The 19,020-nt window shown below is 36.4% G+C and overlaps 4 protein-coding genes across 4 annotated transcripts; all 4 read left to right on the top strand.

The window, feature by feature from the left end:
• Window positions 1–775: 775 nt before the first annotated feature.
• On the top strand, window positions 776–2,949 carry LOC147280946 (putative F-box/FBD/LRR-repeat protein At4g03220). The gene is made up of 3 exons (XM_086246448.1): window positions 776–1,822; window positions 2,242–2,427; window positions 2,594–2,949. Exons 1-3 carry the CDS (start codon window positions 776–778, stop codon window positions 2,861–2,863), a joined length of 1,503 nt encoding a protein of 500 aa, XP_086102574.1. The 3' UTR covers window positions 2,864–2,949.
• A 2,188-nt stretch (window positions 2,950–5,137) lies between these two features.
• LOC147280945 (stress regulated protein) lies at window positions 5,138–7,756 on the top strand. The gene is made up of 7 exons (XM_086247364.1): window positions 5,138–5,456; window positions 5,794–6,012; window positions 6,368–6,454; window positions 6,702–6,848; window positions 7,075–7,101; window positions 7,195–7,290; window positions 7,407–7,756. Exons 1-7 carry the CDS (start codon window positions 5,220–5,222, stop codon window positions 7,605–7,607), a joined length of 1,014 nt encoding a protein of 337 aa, XP_086103490.1. The 5' UTR covers window positions 5,138–5,219; the 3' UTR covers window positions 7,608–7,756.
• Window positions 7,757–8,242: 486 nt separating this feature from the next.
• LOC147280944 (DHHC-type zinc finger family protein) lies at window positions 8,243–12,321 on the top strand. The gene is made up of 10 exons (XM_086247586.1): window positions 8,243–8,435; window positions 8,527–8,620; window positions 9,497–9,591; window positions 9,697–9,864; window positions 10,035–10,107; window positions 10,212–10,264; window positions 10,729–10,820; window positions 10,905–10,957; window positions 11,334–11,459; window positions 11,671–12,321. The coding sequence occupies exons 1-10, from the start codon at window positions 8,287–8,289 to the stop codon at window positions 11,947–11,949; spliced, it is 1,182 nt and encodes a 393-aa protein (XP_086103712.1). The 5' UTR covers window positions 8,243–8,286; the 3' UTR covers window positions 11,950–12,321.
• Window positions 12,322–14,453: 2,132 nt separating this feature from the next.
• Window positions 14,454–18,498, top strand: LOC147280943 (cyclin-L1-1-like). Its single transcript, XM_086247021.1, has 9 exons — window positions 14,454–14,653; window positions 14,773–14,934; window positions 15,048–15,129; window positions 15,719–15,859; window positions 16,112–16,281; window positions 16,896–17,169; window positions 17,518–17,929; window positions 18,074–18,112; window positions 18,214–18,498. Exons 2-9 carry the CDS (start codon window positions 14,783–14,785, stop codon window positions 18,282–18,284), a joined length of 1,341 nt encoding a protein of 446 aa, XP_086103147.1. The 5' UTR covers window positions 14,454–14,653; window positions 14,773–14,782; the 3' UTR covers window positions 18,285–18,498.
• The last annotated feature ends 522 nt before the right edge of the window (window positions 18,499–19,020 follow it).

Below are 19,020 nucleotides of genomic sequence, written 5' to 3'. Positions count from 1 at the left end.
AAGGTACAGTGTCGGGAGAACTAGTTATTGATGCAAGGTAGTGTATGTACTTGTCATTAAGGATGAACTGAGAACATAAATTTTGTACATACAAAATATAAGGTTTCAACATACATGATTACATGAAAGGTTTTTTTTTTGGCTAAGGATTACATGAAAGGTTTAGACCAAGAAAATACATCGAATATAGTCAAACGACATCGCGCATCAGTTGGACCACTGAACTCATTGCAGTGACAGCTATAACCTATAGTAGAAGATTGAAGCATCAGTACAAGACAAAACGACTTCCAACTGGAGACTAGGTTATGGGTCAAGCTAGTCTGACCCATTTAGCTGATGGGCTTAACAATTATTATATCCAGAAAGTCCAACAGAGTCAAACACCAGTTATAATCATATATATTATATACGCACCCTAAATTAACAAACAACATAAAATTTGGGTTCTCTGTGCTCTGCTTCGGGTGGGAACGCGATTGTCTTGGGTACAACACATGAATGGTACGCACTTGTATCCATCAACAATACTAATTCTTAGTTCTACTGTCTTTTATTTTGCAGTGTATATATGGATGAATGCAAATAATCTTTTGAATCAGTATTTTACTTCCCCTTACCTGACTTCTCTGTTTACACAACTTTGTTATTTTTTTTGATGATTAGATGGGAGCTGACCAATAACCTTTTTTAAGTTCCAATTCCCGTTTGTATCATATCCATAAATTTTTGGAAGGCAAAGACTAAAGAGGGTCCGCTGTAGTATATTCTACTAATGGCTAATTATCCAGCAACGAGGGCACACATGCGTATGCTGCGTAGCTTAATGGCTACTGCAAGTTCTGATGTTCATACTGAACGTACTACAGTAGACAGACTTAGTAATCTTCCAGACGAACTTACTCATCACGTTCTTTCCTTGCTTGCTATAACAGACCTCACCCGTTTTGGCACTGTATCCAAAAGATGCAGACAACTTTATCTGTCAACTCCGTCATTGAATTTTGGTGAATTTGTCCACACGGATTTATCCACGTGTGATAAGCGGTTAAGATTGTTGAATTCTTTTAATACGTTCTTGAATCTTCGTGGGGAGAATAGGATGCAGCACTTTCGTATCAATTGGTGTCCTCCTTTTAAAACGCAATGCTTTTGTGGTGATGAGAAATCTCGAATAATCTTGTTCATCAACAATGCCATAAGGTGTAAGGTTGAAGAGCTTGATGTTGACATGTCTTTTGAGGACACATCAACTCCATATGCATTTGCACTTCCATCTTGCATCCTTGTTTGTGGAACTTTGAGGTCTCTGTCGATGAGCACGTGGAATGCATTTATCAAAACACCCTCCGTGCCTTGTTCGTCTAATCTAGAATACTTGAATTTGACATATACTGATGTGGATGAGGAGTTCTTCAAATGGATCTCAGCGTCCTGCAAATGCATTAAGAAAATACATCTGGAACATCTTTATAGGTCAAGGAATATCAACATTCAAAGCTCATCTTTGAAATCCTTTAGCATTGTGTCTGGCAATGAACTTTGTCATCTTAAAATCTCAGGTGAGAAGCTTGAAGATATACATATAAACTGGTGGACTGGTTTACGTTGCTGCAAATCGTTAAATATTTTTGCTCCAAATCTTAAATATTTGGAATGGATCGGGAATACAGTTGATTACCAGCTGGGAAAATTATCCTGTTTAGAAAAAGCAGGCATTCTTCTGGTTCCTAAAGATGAATTTTACAAAAAGGAATTTGAGGTTCTTTGCAGTATACGCAGGGTTCAAGTTCTTACTCTATATGATGCTACTACCATCATGGTAAACCGACAACTCTTCAGGCTGAATTTTTTTCTTTTTGTCAACAACTACATATTTTGCAATTTGGTCTTATTTGGATTATAGTCTTTCCTGCCATGGTATGCAACAGAACTAGTTAATTTATGTATCTTAAATTTCAGAATCTTTTTAAAGTTGAGTGATGTCATTGATTTTACATTATTAATGGCCACACTTACTAGAATCAACATTCACATTTATGTGCTAGTTTAGTTTGAGGGATCAGTCAGAGAAGAGGGCTTTGTATTACTCTAACCAAGTAAGTAAATTAAGAAACATGATATGGTTTACCGTTGGCCAAGTAATATATGTTGTACTTGATTTTGGTGAATATGCTGCATATAGTTTTTATTACTTTTTTCCCTTTATTCTATTTAGATTTTTCCTTTATAACATTGCAGGGTCTGTTTGAGGGAGGATTCATGCCAGCGCCATTAGCTGATGTTTCCTATTTGCGTATTGATAATATTGACAGCTTTTTTGATAAGTTAGTCCCGGCAATGATCTCTCTTTTTAGGGGAATGCCTAATTTGAGTACTTTGTACATGAAATCTACTCCACAATGCAAATACTACTTGAAAGCTGATGTAAGTAAATTTTCATTTTCCCATTTTTCATTCCTGGAATTAGATGAATAACTGCATATTGATCATGGTTACTTAATAGTGCACTTGTCTTCTTTATATATGGAGAATTATTAGTTTCTTGAGATTTTTTGGAAATTTGTAATTGACTTGCTTGTTGTCTTTTCAGTGTTCTGGGTTTAATATGGAAGATTGGAAGTTGCAAAACCTTGCTTTTGTTTCTCAACTTAAGGAGGTAACCATAGAGCTTAATGAGTTTTCCATTGGATCTAACACAATCGAGTTTTCAAGGTTTATCCTTGAGCATGCTCAGAACTTGAAGAAAATGGTCATTGTTCATTCATCCCGGTTGCCACGATTGTATTTGAGGAAGTTAAAGAAAAGCAAGATGACTTCCAATGCCATAGTTGTATTCTATGAAACAGGGAAAATAAAGTAGAGAGGAAAAACAAGGCAGGTTGATGTTAATGCTATCGAAACTGCCGTGTGGGTGTTGATAGATCCATTGGTGGCATTTATATTGAATTAGAGGGAAAAATCCTTTTGTTTTTTACATTGTATTTAGAGGCTTGAGTACATCATCAATATTATTTTGTTCGATGTACTGTCACAATATAACTGAAGGATGTATTTCATCTATAAATCAATTGAGTATGACGGCTTTATTTTTTATTGCGTTCAATGTACCATTTCAATTGGATAATACGTGTTATTGGAAAGAAAAAAATTACTTAAGATGATTACATGAAAATGAGTTATTGAGAGACTGTTCAACTTGTAAGATTGAGAGGTAAATAGGATATAAAAGTATAAGAGCACTAAACGCATGTGTATCTTTGAGGTCTCTGTTCAACTTGTGGATCTTTGAGGTCTCTGTTCGTGAGAACTTGGAATACAATTTTTAAACCGCCTTCCTTAGATTGTTCGTCTAATTTGGAATACTTGAGTTTGGCATATTGTGAATTAGATGAGGGGTTCTTCAAATGGATCTCATCATCATGCAAATGCATCAAGGAATTGCGTCTTGAACATCTTCACAGGTCATATAATATCGACATTCAAAGCTCGTCTTTGAACTCCTTTAGCATTGTGTCCGCAAATGAACTTTTTCATCTTCAAATATCAGGTGAGAATTTTGAACATATACATGTAAGTTGGTGGAGTTATTTACGTTGCTGCAGATCATTAAATATTTTTGCTCCAAATCTTAAATATTTCGAATGGAGTGGGGATACAGTCAATCACCAGCTGGGAAAATTTTTGCATTTAGAAAAAGCTGAGGTGTATCTAGTTCCTAGAGATGACTTTGACAAGGTATTTGAGGCTTTTTGCAGTATACGCAGGGTTCAAGTTCATACGTACTCTTGAAGATACTACCATCCTGGTAAAGAGACTACTCTTCAGGCTGATTTTGTTTATTTTTGTTTTGTCAAAAACTACATATTTTGCGTTTGGTCTTACTTGGTTTATAATCTTTCCATGATTGGTGTGCAATAGAGATAGTTATTTATGTGTCTTAAATTTCAGAATTGTTTTAAATTTGAGTGATGTCATTGTTTTCACATTATTAACGGCCATGCTAGCTAGAATGAACAGTTGTATTTGAGGAAGTTAAATAAAAGCAAGATGACTTCCAATGCCACAGTTGTATTTGAGGATGTAGAGAAAATAAAGTAGAGAGGGAAAAGAAGGCAGGTTTCACATTTTCCAGAAGAATTTATGTATGCTAATACTATAGCAACTGTAGTGTGGATTTTGATATATCCTTTGTGTCATTTGTATGGATGTACAGTGTACTGTAACAATGCAATCGAAGTATGCTCTTTTTTTTTTACTGTGTTCAGAGTAATTCATCAGATCTCAAGGTATCAAAACACAAATTTATGAAAGATAAGGATTGTCATTCTAATGAGATAGCCTATACAGAATTCTAGGAATTTGCTTGAATTCCTTGAATTACCATTGTTATTTTGTTTTTCGAAACCAAATTACCATTGATCTCATGGCATGCATCAAAGATTTATACATTTTCCATTGGTTTGTATATAAAAGAAAAATTGCCTTCGATATGAATCTGGTCAGGTCGATCAAGCGTTTACTAGTTGGTTCTTGTTCCTCCACAGCTGAATAGTAATCACATAATCATGATTAGAAAAAAAAAAAAAAAACTTTAAACGATTACATGATATGATGATAATGAGTTATTTGCCATGAATAATGATAAAGTTTAATAATGTCTTATAGTATAGATTTATTTAAATACCATTCAAAAATGTCTTAAATTTTGGAAAAGGTCTTAAATTGGAATCCCGGCCCCTCTTCAATACTTCAATACAACAATATCCCGGGGTCCGAGCTTGTCCTCAACCAGTAATCTCAATATCGGCTCAGGGCCTAGAGGCCTACTTTGGCAGATTGAATTATGAATATGAGCATAGCAAGCTGAGAAAGCTGACATACAAATTAATATCACTCACATATTACATATATATTTTTTTTTGGGATTTACATGGGAAGTGTTTTGGGAATTAGGCAGAGATTTTACATGGGATTTTAGGTAATATATAATCCATACATACCACCTATGTGTTATTGTGTTATTAGTATCAACTGAGTTACGATGGTTTCAATTTTTCATTATGAAAATAATATGGAATATCCATTTTGTGTGGCTCAAAAGATTGCAACAAAGTAGTCCCAAAAACCGCATACTGTGCGTTTACAGAGTAAGTAATAGCCATTCTTTTTCATTAGTTGGTGAGGTGATGTGTTCTACTGGTCTGAACCTTCTTTGAATGGGTACTGTGGTGCATTATTATGCAGGAGCAGCAGGACTATCATATAGACCCCAACTGAGATTTCCCACATTTGGAATCATATGTTCATCATCTGAGGTTAGTGTATCAAGGGGACAAGTCCTGAAGCAAGTGGATAAGGAGTTGGCCAATGGGGATGAGAGGGCAGCTCTCTTACTTGTTAAAGATTTGCAAGGCAAGCCTGGTGGCCTCAGATGTTTTGGTGCTGCTAGACAGGTTTGCGATACTCTGACTCTCTTTCGCTAACATTTTGCTACACAATCAGGAAATGTTTGTTGCAGATTGTTGTTCGTTTCCCAGTTTAGGTTACATAAAAATGGCACTCTGGGTTTGCTGCTTTGCAACTAGTTTTAAGGAGTAATTTATTTAAGAAATTTGTTGAATGGGTTATAAATGCTTTGCCTTTTTGTTCATCATGCTCAAATTGTTTTGCAAATCATGGAGTTACATCTCTGTTTTAGGTTTGTAGATGAACTAGTGCATGTGTGTCAAATTACACATAGTTAGGTGTCTCTCTAATGTCGCAGGAATAAGTAATATAATGTTTGTGCAGGTACCCCAAAGGCTTTACACCTTGGATGAGCTAAAGCTGAATGGAATAGAAGCATCATCTCTTCTATCACCAGTAGATGCCACTCTTGGTTCCATAGAAAGAAACCTTCAGATTGCTGCTGTGCTAGGAGGTGTTTCTGCATGGAATGTGTTTGGGTTTAGTCCACAACAAATTTTCTATCTTTCTTTAGGATTGTTGTTTCTGTGGACTTTGGACTCGGTAACTTCCTTATGCTTGTCTAAGAATGTGTCTTGAGAATCAATATCAATGAAAATCTTAAGCTGATGTTGGAGGCACTAGCAAAGATATATGAATTAATCAAGATATTGTCACCATGTAATATGACATCAAGTATTTCAAATTATTTGTTCGCTTCATATATGTTTTGTCCATCCTAGTGATTTCTTGGTCTGTTCTCCCCTTTCTAGACTGCTAGAATGGGTTTCTTGTTTGAAGTCATCTCTAGCACTTGACATTTCAATTTTTGCTTAATTACAATGGTCATTTTAATTATAATAACAAAGAAGAATTCTTAATGTTTTTCATACCTTACTATGTCATCAAATTCTCATAGGTATCTTTCAATGGAGGAGTTAGTAGCTTGGTTCTAGATATGATTGGCCACACCTTCAGTCAGAAGTACCACAATAGGGTCATTCAAGTAAAATCTCTCTCTCTCTCTCTCTCTCTCTCTCTCTCTCTCTCTCTCTCTCTCTCTCTCTCTCTCTCTCTCTCTATCTCTCTTTCTCTCTCCCCCCCTCTCCCTCTCCCTCTTGTGTTAAATTCCTTCATTATCATATATGTTCTTTGTGTGTACCCACCTGTCTACGTATAGTTCTGAAATCTTCGTATCATGTTTATGAGGATATCATCATGAAGTGTTCATCTAAAAGAAAAAAATTTTGCAGCACGAAGCTGGCCATTTCTTAATTGCCTACTTGGTTGGTATTCTTCCTAAGGGATATACACTATCTAGTTTGGAAGCTTTGAAGAAGGAAGGATCTCTCAATGTTCAAGCAGGGACCGCTTTTGTGGATTTTGAGTTTCTTGAAGAGGTATGTTGCTTTCTTCAATCTGAAATATATGTTCAAAGTTCAAGCATCACTCTAGAGTATCCTGTTCTGTCATTGTTTTTTTGTGCCCGTTGGTTTGGAAGGTGGAAATGACTCCTCTTTTCAGACCTGTTTCAAGAAAAATGGAATCACTGTTTAAAGCTAGTCATTTTAACCGATGGGAGTAATGGCAGAACCTCTGATTTATAGAAGTCCCCATTGCATGCAGGTTAATTCAGGAAAAGTATCAGCAACTGTATGTTATCTACCCTTGATTCCTAAATTTCTTCTTACATCTCCCTTCTTTTGAAATGAGAAACGTTCATGAATTGGGAATGCATCTTATTAGACGCTGAACAGATTTGCATGCGTAGCGCTAGCGGGTGTTGCTGCTGAATATCTTTTATATGGATATGCTGAGGGTGGTCTTTCTGATATTAACCAGGTTTTACTTGATTCCATTACTTGGTTGGCTGTACAAATAAAGCTACAACAAGTCTTAGTAAGATGAACAACATTGTGCAAGAAGATACTAATTAGATGTGTTTGCTCTTAAAACAGTTGGATTCATTGTATAGAAGCTTAGGCTTCACACAGAAGAAAACAGATTCTCAAGTCAGATGGTCTGTACTAAACACCGTCCTAATTTTGCGCCGCCATGAAGTAGCACGAGCTAAACTTGCAGAGGCGATGTCAGCGGGGAAATCTGTAGGAGCTTGCATTGAAATCATAGAGGATACCATAGACAATGCAGATGTTTAATGCAGCCAGATTTTTGTTGATGCCAGAAACTTGAGCTCTGCTAACATTTTCTATTCTTTCATTTATCTTCCATGGCTGTATAAATATACCAACTTTGTTTTGCCATTTTTAGAGAATTTGTAATGAAGATGATGGTCAATTTAGAGCAATCCAATAATGTTGTAGAACTTCTCAGTTATCTCATGTGTAATAGTAATGTTCTAATGGTACTATATAGCCTTTGGATTATGCTTCCAATTCTTGGTTTATTTTTGTGACCTTTGTATAACTAAAGCTTTTGTTTTTCTTCCGGGTACGGACAAAACTCTCACAACTTAACTTTCTTATCTGAGTACAAAATTTTAAAGAAAATCACAAATACCTAATCAACTGTATGGTATAAATTCGTGATTACAAATGTTATAACTAAAATTTTCACACAAAGAAAGATGATAACTTTGCATTTAAAGACTCAATCGAAAGGTAAAATTTTTAAAGATTAGTCAAATTTTACTTTTCATTAAAGACTTTTCAACATTTTTTTTAGAATCTTTTACCAAAAACAGAGCCCCCGTAATTTACCAAAAACGCCCTCTGCAATCAGCCCCCACCAAGTACCCACTGCCAACCTACCAAGACTGCAAGTGCAAGTCGTCAACCCCCTCATCTCTCTCACACACGCGTAAAAGTCAGAGTGAGAATGGGCGTACAGTGGCTTCTGGTGTGCCATGGTTTAGTGACACTGCTCATTGTAGTATCCTTCCTCTGTGGTCAATGGCCCATCTTTCAGGGCACCCCCATCCAACGCATCCACCACTTCCTCACCTTCGGCGCCTACGATTACTTTCAGTACACCTCTCTCTCTCTCTCTCTCTCTCTCTCTCTCTTCCAATCACTCTCTCTTTCTGCTGGGTTGTTAATCTGCTGTTTTTTTTTGCAGGCGGTTTGTTGGGTTTGTGTTTGGGGCCAAGGGGACTAATGCGATTCTCTCCGTGGAGTCTTTCTGTTGTGATCGACCCAATCCAATTTTACAGGTTTTCTATTTTCTTCAAACAAATTTGTGTTAATTTTTGTGATTGAAACTGAGAATTGGGTTCTAATTGGTTGATTTTGTTCAGTTTGGTTGTGAATTTTGTGGGGTTTGGGGAGTTGAATTGTGGCTGCATTCACGGGTTGATTCACTGCTATTGGTCAAACTCCTTGTTTTTCTGGATGACCCAGTAAAAAGTTTTTGTTTTGTTTGGTCTGGTTTTCCTTTGTTTTTCACTGTATATGCATTTGCAATGTGCTCTTTGTGCTATTTGATAGTGCATTTTGTTAAATTTGCGGTTATCTTCTTGCTTAGAGTAAGGGCTGCGGGCGTTGAGATTTTGATAATGGTTATAATTGTTTATTTACTATGAAAATTGGCTTTTCCGTCAAAGCATAAACAAAAGTGGAATTCAATGTTTGAATACCTTCATGGTGTGTGATCCAGTGACGATATCAAGCTAATAAGATATCTTATATAGCTAGTAGGAAATCAGAAAGCGTGAGAGGAGAGGCAAAGTGAGGAAAATGTGGTAAAATTACTGAGAATTGAGAAATTGATTGAGGATCTGATGCTCCAAGTTACAATATTTCCACCTAATGATTTATGAATGTGCTCAAAAGTTAGGTAATTTGAAAGAATCTAGAGATGAAGGGATGAAATGAGGTTTGAGTTTTCTTTATTGAAGGGTTGTTGTCAAACACTGTAATTCGTGACAGGAATTAGATGGATTCCGTAAGGTATCATATTTGAAGGTATAGTGAGAAGAAACATGTATGTTTGTGGTTTGAAATTTTTACTTTTCAAGCTTCTAGATCTAGGAAAGATTTTTTTCTCTCTTAAATTCAGGATTAATCTTTAGTTTTCTGTTTCATTTCAGATCATATATCTTGCCATAGTAGGAGGAACCTATTACTTAGTTGCAAAGTCTTCCTTCATTTACATTCCTGGCTATTATATAAGTGAAATTCACAGGTATACATGAAAGAGACTGTTTACGTACTCCCTTATTTTATTTAGTGTTTTTTTATTCTCCCAGTTTTTAGCACTGAATGCCCTAGACATTTTGTGTTCTTGCAGGTACATAAGCTTGTTGGCTGTTGGCATCGGTGTTCTGCTCTTTCTATTAACTAGCTTTTCTGATCCAGGAACAGTGAAGGCTGATAATGTTTCTCACTATCTCTCTGTTTACCCTTATGACAATATCATATACTCTGAGAAAGAATGTTCAACATGCAAAATTCCAAAGTGAGTACAGACCCCCCCCCCCCCCCCCCAAAAAAAAAAAAATCCCTTTTTTTCCACACCGCAATTGCTTCAGTGATTTGTATCCGTATCCGAGTTTTTTTTTAATCCACACTAATTGATTTTTGTTTTTTCTTAATTTATCTTTTTTCCTTTCTTCCTCTGTGGTTCAGACCTGCCAGGTCTAAGCATTGCAGCATATGTGGTCACTGTGTTGCCCGTTTTGACCATCATTGTGGATGGATGGTTTGAAATTCTCCAAATTTTATTCTTCTTCCCCACCCCCTCTCCTATAAATTGAACATTCTATATGGTGCTTATTGTAAATTTAACGTTTGGTTTGATTGCAGAATAATTGCATAGGCGAGAGAAACACCAATTACTTCTTGGCTTTTCTTTTGTGGTGAGTGCTATCTGATGCACCAACAGTATGCGTGTGTCACACTTTGATAGTGGATTACGATGGGTAGCAAATCAGTTTTTACGGATTGGAAATGTAGACTGATAATCAAGGTTATCATCTACAATGTTGAAATTTAAACCATACAATCTTCACGTATAAAGTTAACATGTTTAAAATATGAAAAATTTTAGAGGTTATGATTATGAGATTTCGAATTTGTATATTGCATTTACAATTGCACTCTTGAAATTCACTGCAAACACTTGATAAGCTCCAAGCTATTGCCTTAAAATTTTCACAAATGTGTTGATTCCAAACTATGAATGAGCATTGTTTATCTTTGTTTTCTGTTTACTGAATTGCTCTGTCAATTTCAGCTTTATTTTAGCTGCGAGTAATATACTATACTCTTTTTGTTTGTTTGTTTGTTTGTTATGCATTTCTTTAGTGTTTTTTTTTTTCAGGCACACTTTACTTTGCATATACGGAGCAGTTGCCATTGGGTTAATTCTTGCTGGACAAGTTAAAGAATTTAGAGTTATTTATATTCTAACTGGTAAATTGATTTACATATCAAGCCTTGTAGTTGATGATTTTGTTGCATGTGGACATAAATGACATTCCTTTTTCTTCATTGCAGTTGATTATGGTGTAGAAAATTCTTTTCGTCGTTTATCACCACATGTTGTACAGGTGAGCTAATTTATTTTGTTTTGGCAATTTAGACAAGTAATAAATTTTAATGCTATCACAGTTGTTATTCATGGGACAGTTAAATTTAAATCGATAATAGTTCAATTTCTAAATGACAATAGAATTTCATCAGTTTTTTTAATACGATTCAAAAACATATTCATAATTAGTATAGTGAGTAAAATAAAAAGAAAATTTGCAAGCTCTATTAAGTGTCAAGCTGATTTGCCGAACATCTGGCTGAGCCTTTTGTGATGGTGTGTGCATTTGTTACTTTTTCGCATATGGATGTTTGTTTATTAATTTATTTTAATCAAGTATTTTTTTTCCCTTTTTCATGTTGTTCGTTGCTTAATTCTTTTATGATGTTTGACAGTGGATGTTGGGGGCCTACAACACTCAAATACTTCTCATGATGTTTCTTGCAATAGTTTCACTGCTATTGGCGGGTTTCTTTGGTTACCATGCCCAACTTTGTCTCACAAATACTACCACTAATGAGGTCTACTTCTCTATCTGACTTTGTTGAACTATTTAATTTGTTATCTCTTGGTAAAATCCTGAAACCCGCTGCCGGGGGGTCGGGTAGGGATAATAAGTAATGATGTGGGAATTGTTGATTGCTTTTCAAATAGTATATTTTGGTCTAGAAGTGCTAATATGTTGAACTAACTCTTAAAACTTATTTAGAGTGTGCACTTATTTTGAAACAGACTTTCAAGTGGCAAGAGTATGTAAGCTGGCAGAGGAAGCTAAATGAAGTGAGGGCAAGTTCTGCAGCACTCAAAGCAAGTATCAATGGGATGAGTAGTGAAAGAAAACCTCCAGAGAGCAAATGGAGAGCCATGTTCCGAAGATCCCCACTCGAAGATGTTGAGGTTGTGGTTAAGAATAACATGTACGATAAAGGATTCTTCCAGAACACTCTTGAGATCATCATTCCCCTCTCAAGAAGACAGTTGTGCTTGCGAACCAAATCAAAGTCTGGCTAAGATTGCTGTCCAGTCAATGTTGTATGCTTTGCTTCTTCTTGTTTCTTCCAAGCAATTGAACAGCTTCATAGCTGGTTCTCGCAATTTTCCATGCTGTAGATGGCCAGCAACAGCAAAGGAGTGAGCTTTGTCGGGTTAGATCTAGCAAGATCAGATGCTTGTTGTGGCCTTCTGTAACATAATATTTATTGCAGTCATCTGTGCCTGTAGGTTATGGCTGACTGGTTGTGATTCGTTTTAGGATATAATGAAGTACTTGCAAATACAATAGACATTCATTTTGTAATCTTAGCAATTAGCATAGGAAATTTTTCTTGTAAAGCTGACATTTTTTTTTTTTTGGTCGAATGACATTTTTCTTTCATTTTGTAATTTATGTGATTATTAATCACTTAGTCAAAAGAAGAATAATTCATCCTTCTATTCCAACTAAATAAGTGAAAGAGTGAGGCTATGCAGACCACCTTCAGCTGCTGAGTTGACCACCCTAATAAATTTTGAGTGCTGCTATTTGCACACCCTTATTTTTCTTTTTGCACACCCCTATTAAAAAAATAAAAATAAACACAAAGAAAAAGACCCTACAGCCCCTCCCTTTTTTTCTCTTTTTTCTCTGGTGCACACCCCCCCTTCTTCTTCTTCTCCCCCCTACCCGAGCCAAACAGCCACCACCACCAAAACAGCCCATCCACCAGTCCAAGTTTATTTCCTGAAATTCGATCCAATTTTAACCATATAAGACAACTTCCATGCTTATATGCACATTGCTTATATCAGTTTCCTTTCCCACTCGATCCAAATCATTCAAATCAAAGTCATCATTTCCAAATTCCCAGAAAAAAAAAAATGGCAGCAATCTCATAAATATAAAAAGAACCCATAACGATTTAAAGAAAGAATTACCCTAAATGATCAGTAACAGTCCTAGAAATCCTCATCTTCCTTCTAGTCCCTCTGTAAAGATCTTGCGAAAAAAAAAATTAGGAGCAGTTGGTTCGGCAGACCAGTGCCGAACCCGTTGGTTTTGTTCGGCAGGTGCCCACCGAACATACCAGGTTTGTTCGACGGGTACCTGCCGAACGAAATCGACGGGTTCGGCACTGGTCTGCCGAACCACTGCACCCAATTTGTTTTCCAGAAGAGCCGATTCCTTTCTGAGGCGCTTGGCTGGAAGCCTTCTTTTGATTTTTTCGTACAAGCTCCTATCTAACCTGGAAGGCCTACTGGAAAACCTGTCTCCGTTTATATATGAAATTTTTGAATTCTTTTGGCCCGCTCCTCCGCCTCCGCCGGAGCCAACCGCTGTAGAACAAATAAAAGAGCTAGCCTGGAACATCTTGGCAAAACTTAAAGAGGTCTTTATTCGGTAAAAAAGGAAGCAAAAGCGCAAACCCATTCATTTCTTTGCACCTAAAGGAGAATTTGGTGTCTTTCTGGTCAGTAATGGAAGCAATCGTCCCTACCGTCGTAAAATAAGAGCATCTGGCTCTGCCCATTCACAAGGACTCGATTCTATGTCCAAACATCACATGCCAGCAGATGTGGTCACCATCATAGGTACTCAAGATATTGTGTCTGGAGAGGTGGATAGATAGGACTACTAGTTGCTCGATCAGAAAAAAGAAGGTGGTGGTGGTGTTTGTGGTGCCGTGGTGATGGTGCATGCGGAGAGAGAGAGAAGGAAGAAGGTGATGGCTCGGGTAGGGAGAAGAAGAAGAAGAAAAAAAAATGGGAGGGGGTGTGTACGGGAGAAAAAAAAAATTGTGGGGATGTATTGTTTAAATGAATTAAGTGGGGTGTGTAAGAGAAATTTGTTAAGATTAATGAATTAGGGTATTTAGGTAATTGAGAGGGGTGTGTATATGAGAAATTTTAATAGTGGGGAAAGTGTGAGGGTGTGAAGTAAGAAAAATGGTGAAAAGGGTGTGCAAAAAGAAAAAAAAGGGTGTGCAAATAGCAGTACTCTAAATTTTGTCCAACTTTTTTATTTATTTTACCCTTTATTATAAAAACAGAATGAAATCATTCAGATTCATTCAGTGGTTATTTACCAAAACATTCACCAATATTCAGCAGATGAGTGTCGAATAAACACAAACATTTCGATAGATAACTGTCGAATGCCTTTTTCATTTCTATTTGGTGGTTATCAACCAAATAATCCACCAATGTTCAGCAAATAATTGTCGAATAATCATAAATATTTTGGTAGATAATTATCGAATGACTTGACGAACAAAATTGAAATTTTTTGTTTTAAGGGTAAAGTTGAAATTTTGAAATAGGGTAGTCAATTCAGCAATTTAGGGTGGTCGAAATAGCACTGGCCTAAGGGAAATGTGTACTGCTGATATTTGGGTCTCCCATGGGCCATGGTGTCTAGTAATAAAATTAAAGCCCAATAAAAAAGCCCAAATAAAAAATAAAAGCAATTCTCAAATAACATAAAAAAGAACTTAAAATACGAAACGGCGGCGTCGTAAGATCACAAAACTAAAGTAGAGTTCCACGAGGACCACGATCTTTCATTAGCTTCTGTTTGGGGGCCGAGAAAATTAGAGAAAGTGAAGGACTAGAAGTCTAGAACGATCCTTCAACAACTCACTGATCAAGATATTAGATTTGATATCTCTTCGTTCAACTTCTGGGCTGCCAAACCAAACCTTTCGGCTCATTCTCTCTCTCTCTCTGGGTTTAAACGGGGGTAAGCCTCTATTTGGTTGATATTAGTTTTACAAAATTTCTATTTTAGATTTCGAAACTTTAGTTTTTTTGATATTCGATTAAATTTTTTAAATTCTCTTTTTTCTGAAATCTTGTTAGGGTTGTTACGATGATATACACGGCAATAGACACGTTCTATCTGACGGATGAGCAATTACAGAACTCTCCGTCAAGAAAGGACGGTATAGATGAAGCCACGGAGACCACGCTCAGAATCTACGGCTGTGATTTGATCCAAGAAAGCGGCATTTTGCTCAGATTGTATGCTCTCACTAAGTTAATTTTGTTTTGTTTTATTTTAATGTTTTATCACTGTTCTTTTGCTTAAGGGTGCTGTTTGTCTAATTTTGTTTGCTTAATTTGATCACTTACAGACCTCAAGCTGTGATGGCCACTGGTCAGGTTCTGTTTCACCGTTTTTATTGCAAGAAATCCTTTGCACGCTTCAATGTCAAGGTATATTTTATTTTTGTTATATATATACACACACATTTACTCTTTTAACCCTTTTTTTGGATGCTTCCAAATTGTGAAAAATTATGAGGAAATGAAAAATACTTTTAATTTTAGACATGTTGATTTATGTTGGGATTGTGAAAGGCAAGTACTAGTACTTTCAACAAGCCCATGTAGTTGTGCCCGTGTTTCAAAATTGAGAGGAATGAAAAATTCTTTTAACCTTTTTCCTTGTGGTGTTTTTGTTTTGGGTAGTGAAGCTGCAAAGTACCATGTACCTAATATAAGCTGCAAGCCCATGTACTTTCTTGTTATGTTTTTGTTTTTGTGATTTCGGGTTTTTGATAAGTAATGAAGACATTTATTAAAAAAGAAGATGCACCCCTTGTTTACAGGAAGTAATCAAGCCATAGGGTTATGAACAGCTTTTATTTCTCAAACGCATGTTTTGAAATGTCTGTATGTGGTCTCCAATCTCTTATTTTGAGAATGAAGGATACATTGTTTAGTATGACTATAAGAAGCATACTATTGACAACTGTTGCATTAATAATGTGATGTTTTCACTGGGTGCAATGCGTTCTTGTAGAAAGTTGCAGCTAGCTGTGTGTGGCTTGCATCAAAACTGGAGGAATGCCCTAAGAAAGCTAGACAGGTGATCATTGTTTTCCACAGAATGGAATGTAGGAGGGAGAACTTGCCTATTGAGCCTTTGGACCCATATTCAAAGGTTAGTAGCTCCTATTTGTTATATGTGTATTGTACTACAATCATTGTTTTTCATTATCATCCTTTTGAGATCAAAGAATCAAATCTACTGCGTTGCAGCATAAATAGATTTCCTTTCCTGTCCTCCCCTCCCTCTTTGTTCTGCATAAATGATGTTTAGGCCATTTATTCCCATTGCATTTATAGAGGGCTATTGTCTTTTCCTTTAAAAGTATATGTCATGGTTTCAAGATGTTTGTCTTGTTTTTGACAGAAATATTCAGACTTGAAGATGGAATTAAGTAGAACAGAAAGACATATTCTGAAAGAGATGGGTTTCATATGTCATGTTGAACATCCTCACAAATTTATATCAAATTACCTTGCCACTCTTGAAACACCTCCGGATTTAACGCAAGAAGCCTGGAATCTAGCAAATGACAGGTGCTTCTCTCAAAATACACCAATTACTTATTTTATTTTGTTGTTGCTTGGTTTTTTACTTTTGACTTTGACACTTTTGAATTTGAAATTGGTGTTTATTTATTTAAAAGTTCTGTTTTACCTGGAATATGTTTGATTATTACTCTATTATGTGATGCTTATTGATGTAGTTACATTTTAAGAGATGAAGTAGGTGATTTACAATCAATTAATTAGAATTCCAAAGTCTGTTCTGTAGAGTGGGGCTGGAAGTGGTATGTGTATGTTTGCATGTGTATCTGCGAATTTAGGATGGATGAGAAGACCAATGCTATGAGCCTCTGCCCTGTGGTATAGCTAAGCTACCTTCTTCTGGTAGACTGGGATGGGATCAATAAAGCCAATTTGTAGAAAATAGAATGTTGAATTAAATGACAAAGCTTCACCTATATATTGAAAGTTGCTGAACTTAGAATATGTTGGAATTCACTTCATCCTTTCATTGTTCCGCAAAAGTTTGAGGTGTTTTAATGGTCTTTTGATTTGTAGTAGTTGGATTCTGTTTTTCACTAGAATATCTCAAGAATGTTGTTGGTTTAATTCTTAGTTTTTCTCCAACTTTTTACTTGGTGCAGTTTGCGTACAACATTGTGTGTGCGATTCAAGAGTGAGGTTGTTGCTTGTGGTGTTGTATATGCGGCTGCTCGGAGGTTTCAAGTACCCCTTCCTGAGAATCCGCCATGGTGGAAGGCATTTGATGCTGAGAAATCAGGGATTGACGAAGTTTGTAGGGTTCTGGCTCATCTGTACAGCCTTCCTAAAGCGCTGTACATACTGGTCTGTAAGGATGGAGATTCATTTACATTTTCTAACAAGTCATGGAATTCACAGTCCCAGTCAATTTTGAAGGTAATTATTTTTTTTTTTCTTTGGGTTCTTCCCTCTCCCCCTGTATTACTCAGGATTTATTCAGAGCTGGGGGCTCTACAATATTCTTTTTATCATCACTGCAGTTGCCCACTTGTCAGCATATCGTATCATGATACTGCAAATGCTGCTATTTTTCTCTAAGGACTGTTAAATTCATTCAATCACTTGCTTCTTATTGGTGGTTTAACAGCAGCACCGCTGGCTGTGACTAGAGAAAGGATAACAGCAAGGGTGGCAACTGCAGGATGAAGAGAATCTTCTCTATGTTGCTTCAGATTGAAATTACTTTAGTAATGTGGAGCTTTTTTTCTCATTGCTGTTCCGTAGGAAGTTCCTAAGAACACCTCACCTGCTATTGATGATACTTCTAATTCCAAGGCACAGACAGCAGCAGTCAATCCTGAATCTGGTGGATCAAAGGGTGTATTGGTTAAGGCAGCGATTGACAAGCTGAAGGAAACTAAAGAGAGTGATGATGAATCTAAGAGCATGCCTATTGAGGGAGAGGCAAGAGACGATTTCATTTTGAAATCCAAGTCTGAACGCAGAATGGAAACCAGTGGTGACAAAAGCAAGGACAGGGAAAGGGAGAGGGAGAGAGACAGGGACAGGGATAGAATAAAGGTCCGGGATCGTGATAGGGGAAGGGATTCCGACCGGGAGCGAGATCGAGAGGAGGCCGAGAGGGACAGAACCAAGGACCGAGGCCATCGTTCCAAGGATAGAGCAAAAGATTCAGGTTTGTTATGGGTTTTTTTTTCTTCGATTCATTGACCACTTGTAACATATCCATTTCTGCATTTGTTTTGTGAATGTCTTATTTCAATTTTTTTTACATCTGAAACTTTGTAACCTGAATTTCTATGTTGAATGCACAATGCAGGTGGGCATTCAGAGAAATCAAGACATCACTCATCCCGAGGTATGCATATTCAAGAATAGTTCATATGTTTGTTTCTTTTTCTCAATAGTGTGGCTGTGTGGTTTGAGTCCCATCAACTGACACTTATCCTTGTTTTGCAGATCGTGACTATCACAGTTCCTCCTATTCTTCACGGGAGAAGGATCGTCATAGATATCATCCTTATGCTTGAACTGATCATCAACACCTCTCTCCTTTTTTCTCCTGTACGAACTGAAAATATTTGGATTTGTTGGCAGAAAATGTGATGAAAGTGTTATTGAAGAATGAGAACTGTATTCGGGCTGGGTGTTCAACATTGATGTTTAAATCTTCATTCTGTTATTGGATAATTGAATTACTTATAATAATTACTCAACGGCATGAAAAAGTTTTGTTATTGAGAACTAATGTAGAACACTGATGGTTATTAAGGTGGTCTTTGAATTGTTCCTAAAAAAATTGAAATGGTTATTTAAGGACTACTTTTAAAGACAAAAATGATTTGCATTGCCTATTTTCTCATTGCCACAAGGGAGAAAATGCCTCAAATCCCTTGCGCATCAGAATCACACTGTTTTTCACTGTTGGTGTATGTCTTTCGTCAAGGATGTTTCCCTTGTGATACATGTGGGAATCTTTCCTTTGATTTTTTTTTTTTTTTTTTTTCGGTTATATTGTAAGGAATCAAATCATTGGCTTATCAGTTATAGTTCTAAATCATCTCCTCATTCTCTTACACCATTTATTATGAGCATGTTGAAAAATTATTGTTGGCATATTAAGTTTTCACACATTTGTTGCATTAATCATCATCATTAATTATCTTTTGAAATACCTAGTTCTTTAATATTAATTTTTTTGTTTGATTTAATAAAGAGGTTATAATTAAAAAAATTGGGCTTTGAAGAGGTCTGGTTTTTAAAACA

Source organism: Dryas octopetala, chromosome 6 (assembly GCF_963921425.1).
Source record: "Dryas octopetala chromosome 6, drDryOcto1.1, whole genome shotgun sequence".
Classification (NCBI taxonomy): domain Eukaryota; kingdom Viridiplantae; phylum Streptophyta; class Magnoliopsida; order Rosales; family Rosaceae; genus Dryas; species Dryas octopetala.
Note: the sequence above shows the minus strand (reverse complement) of the source record. Positions and strands in the feature narration are given on the sequence as shown.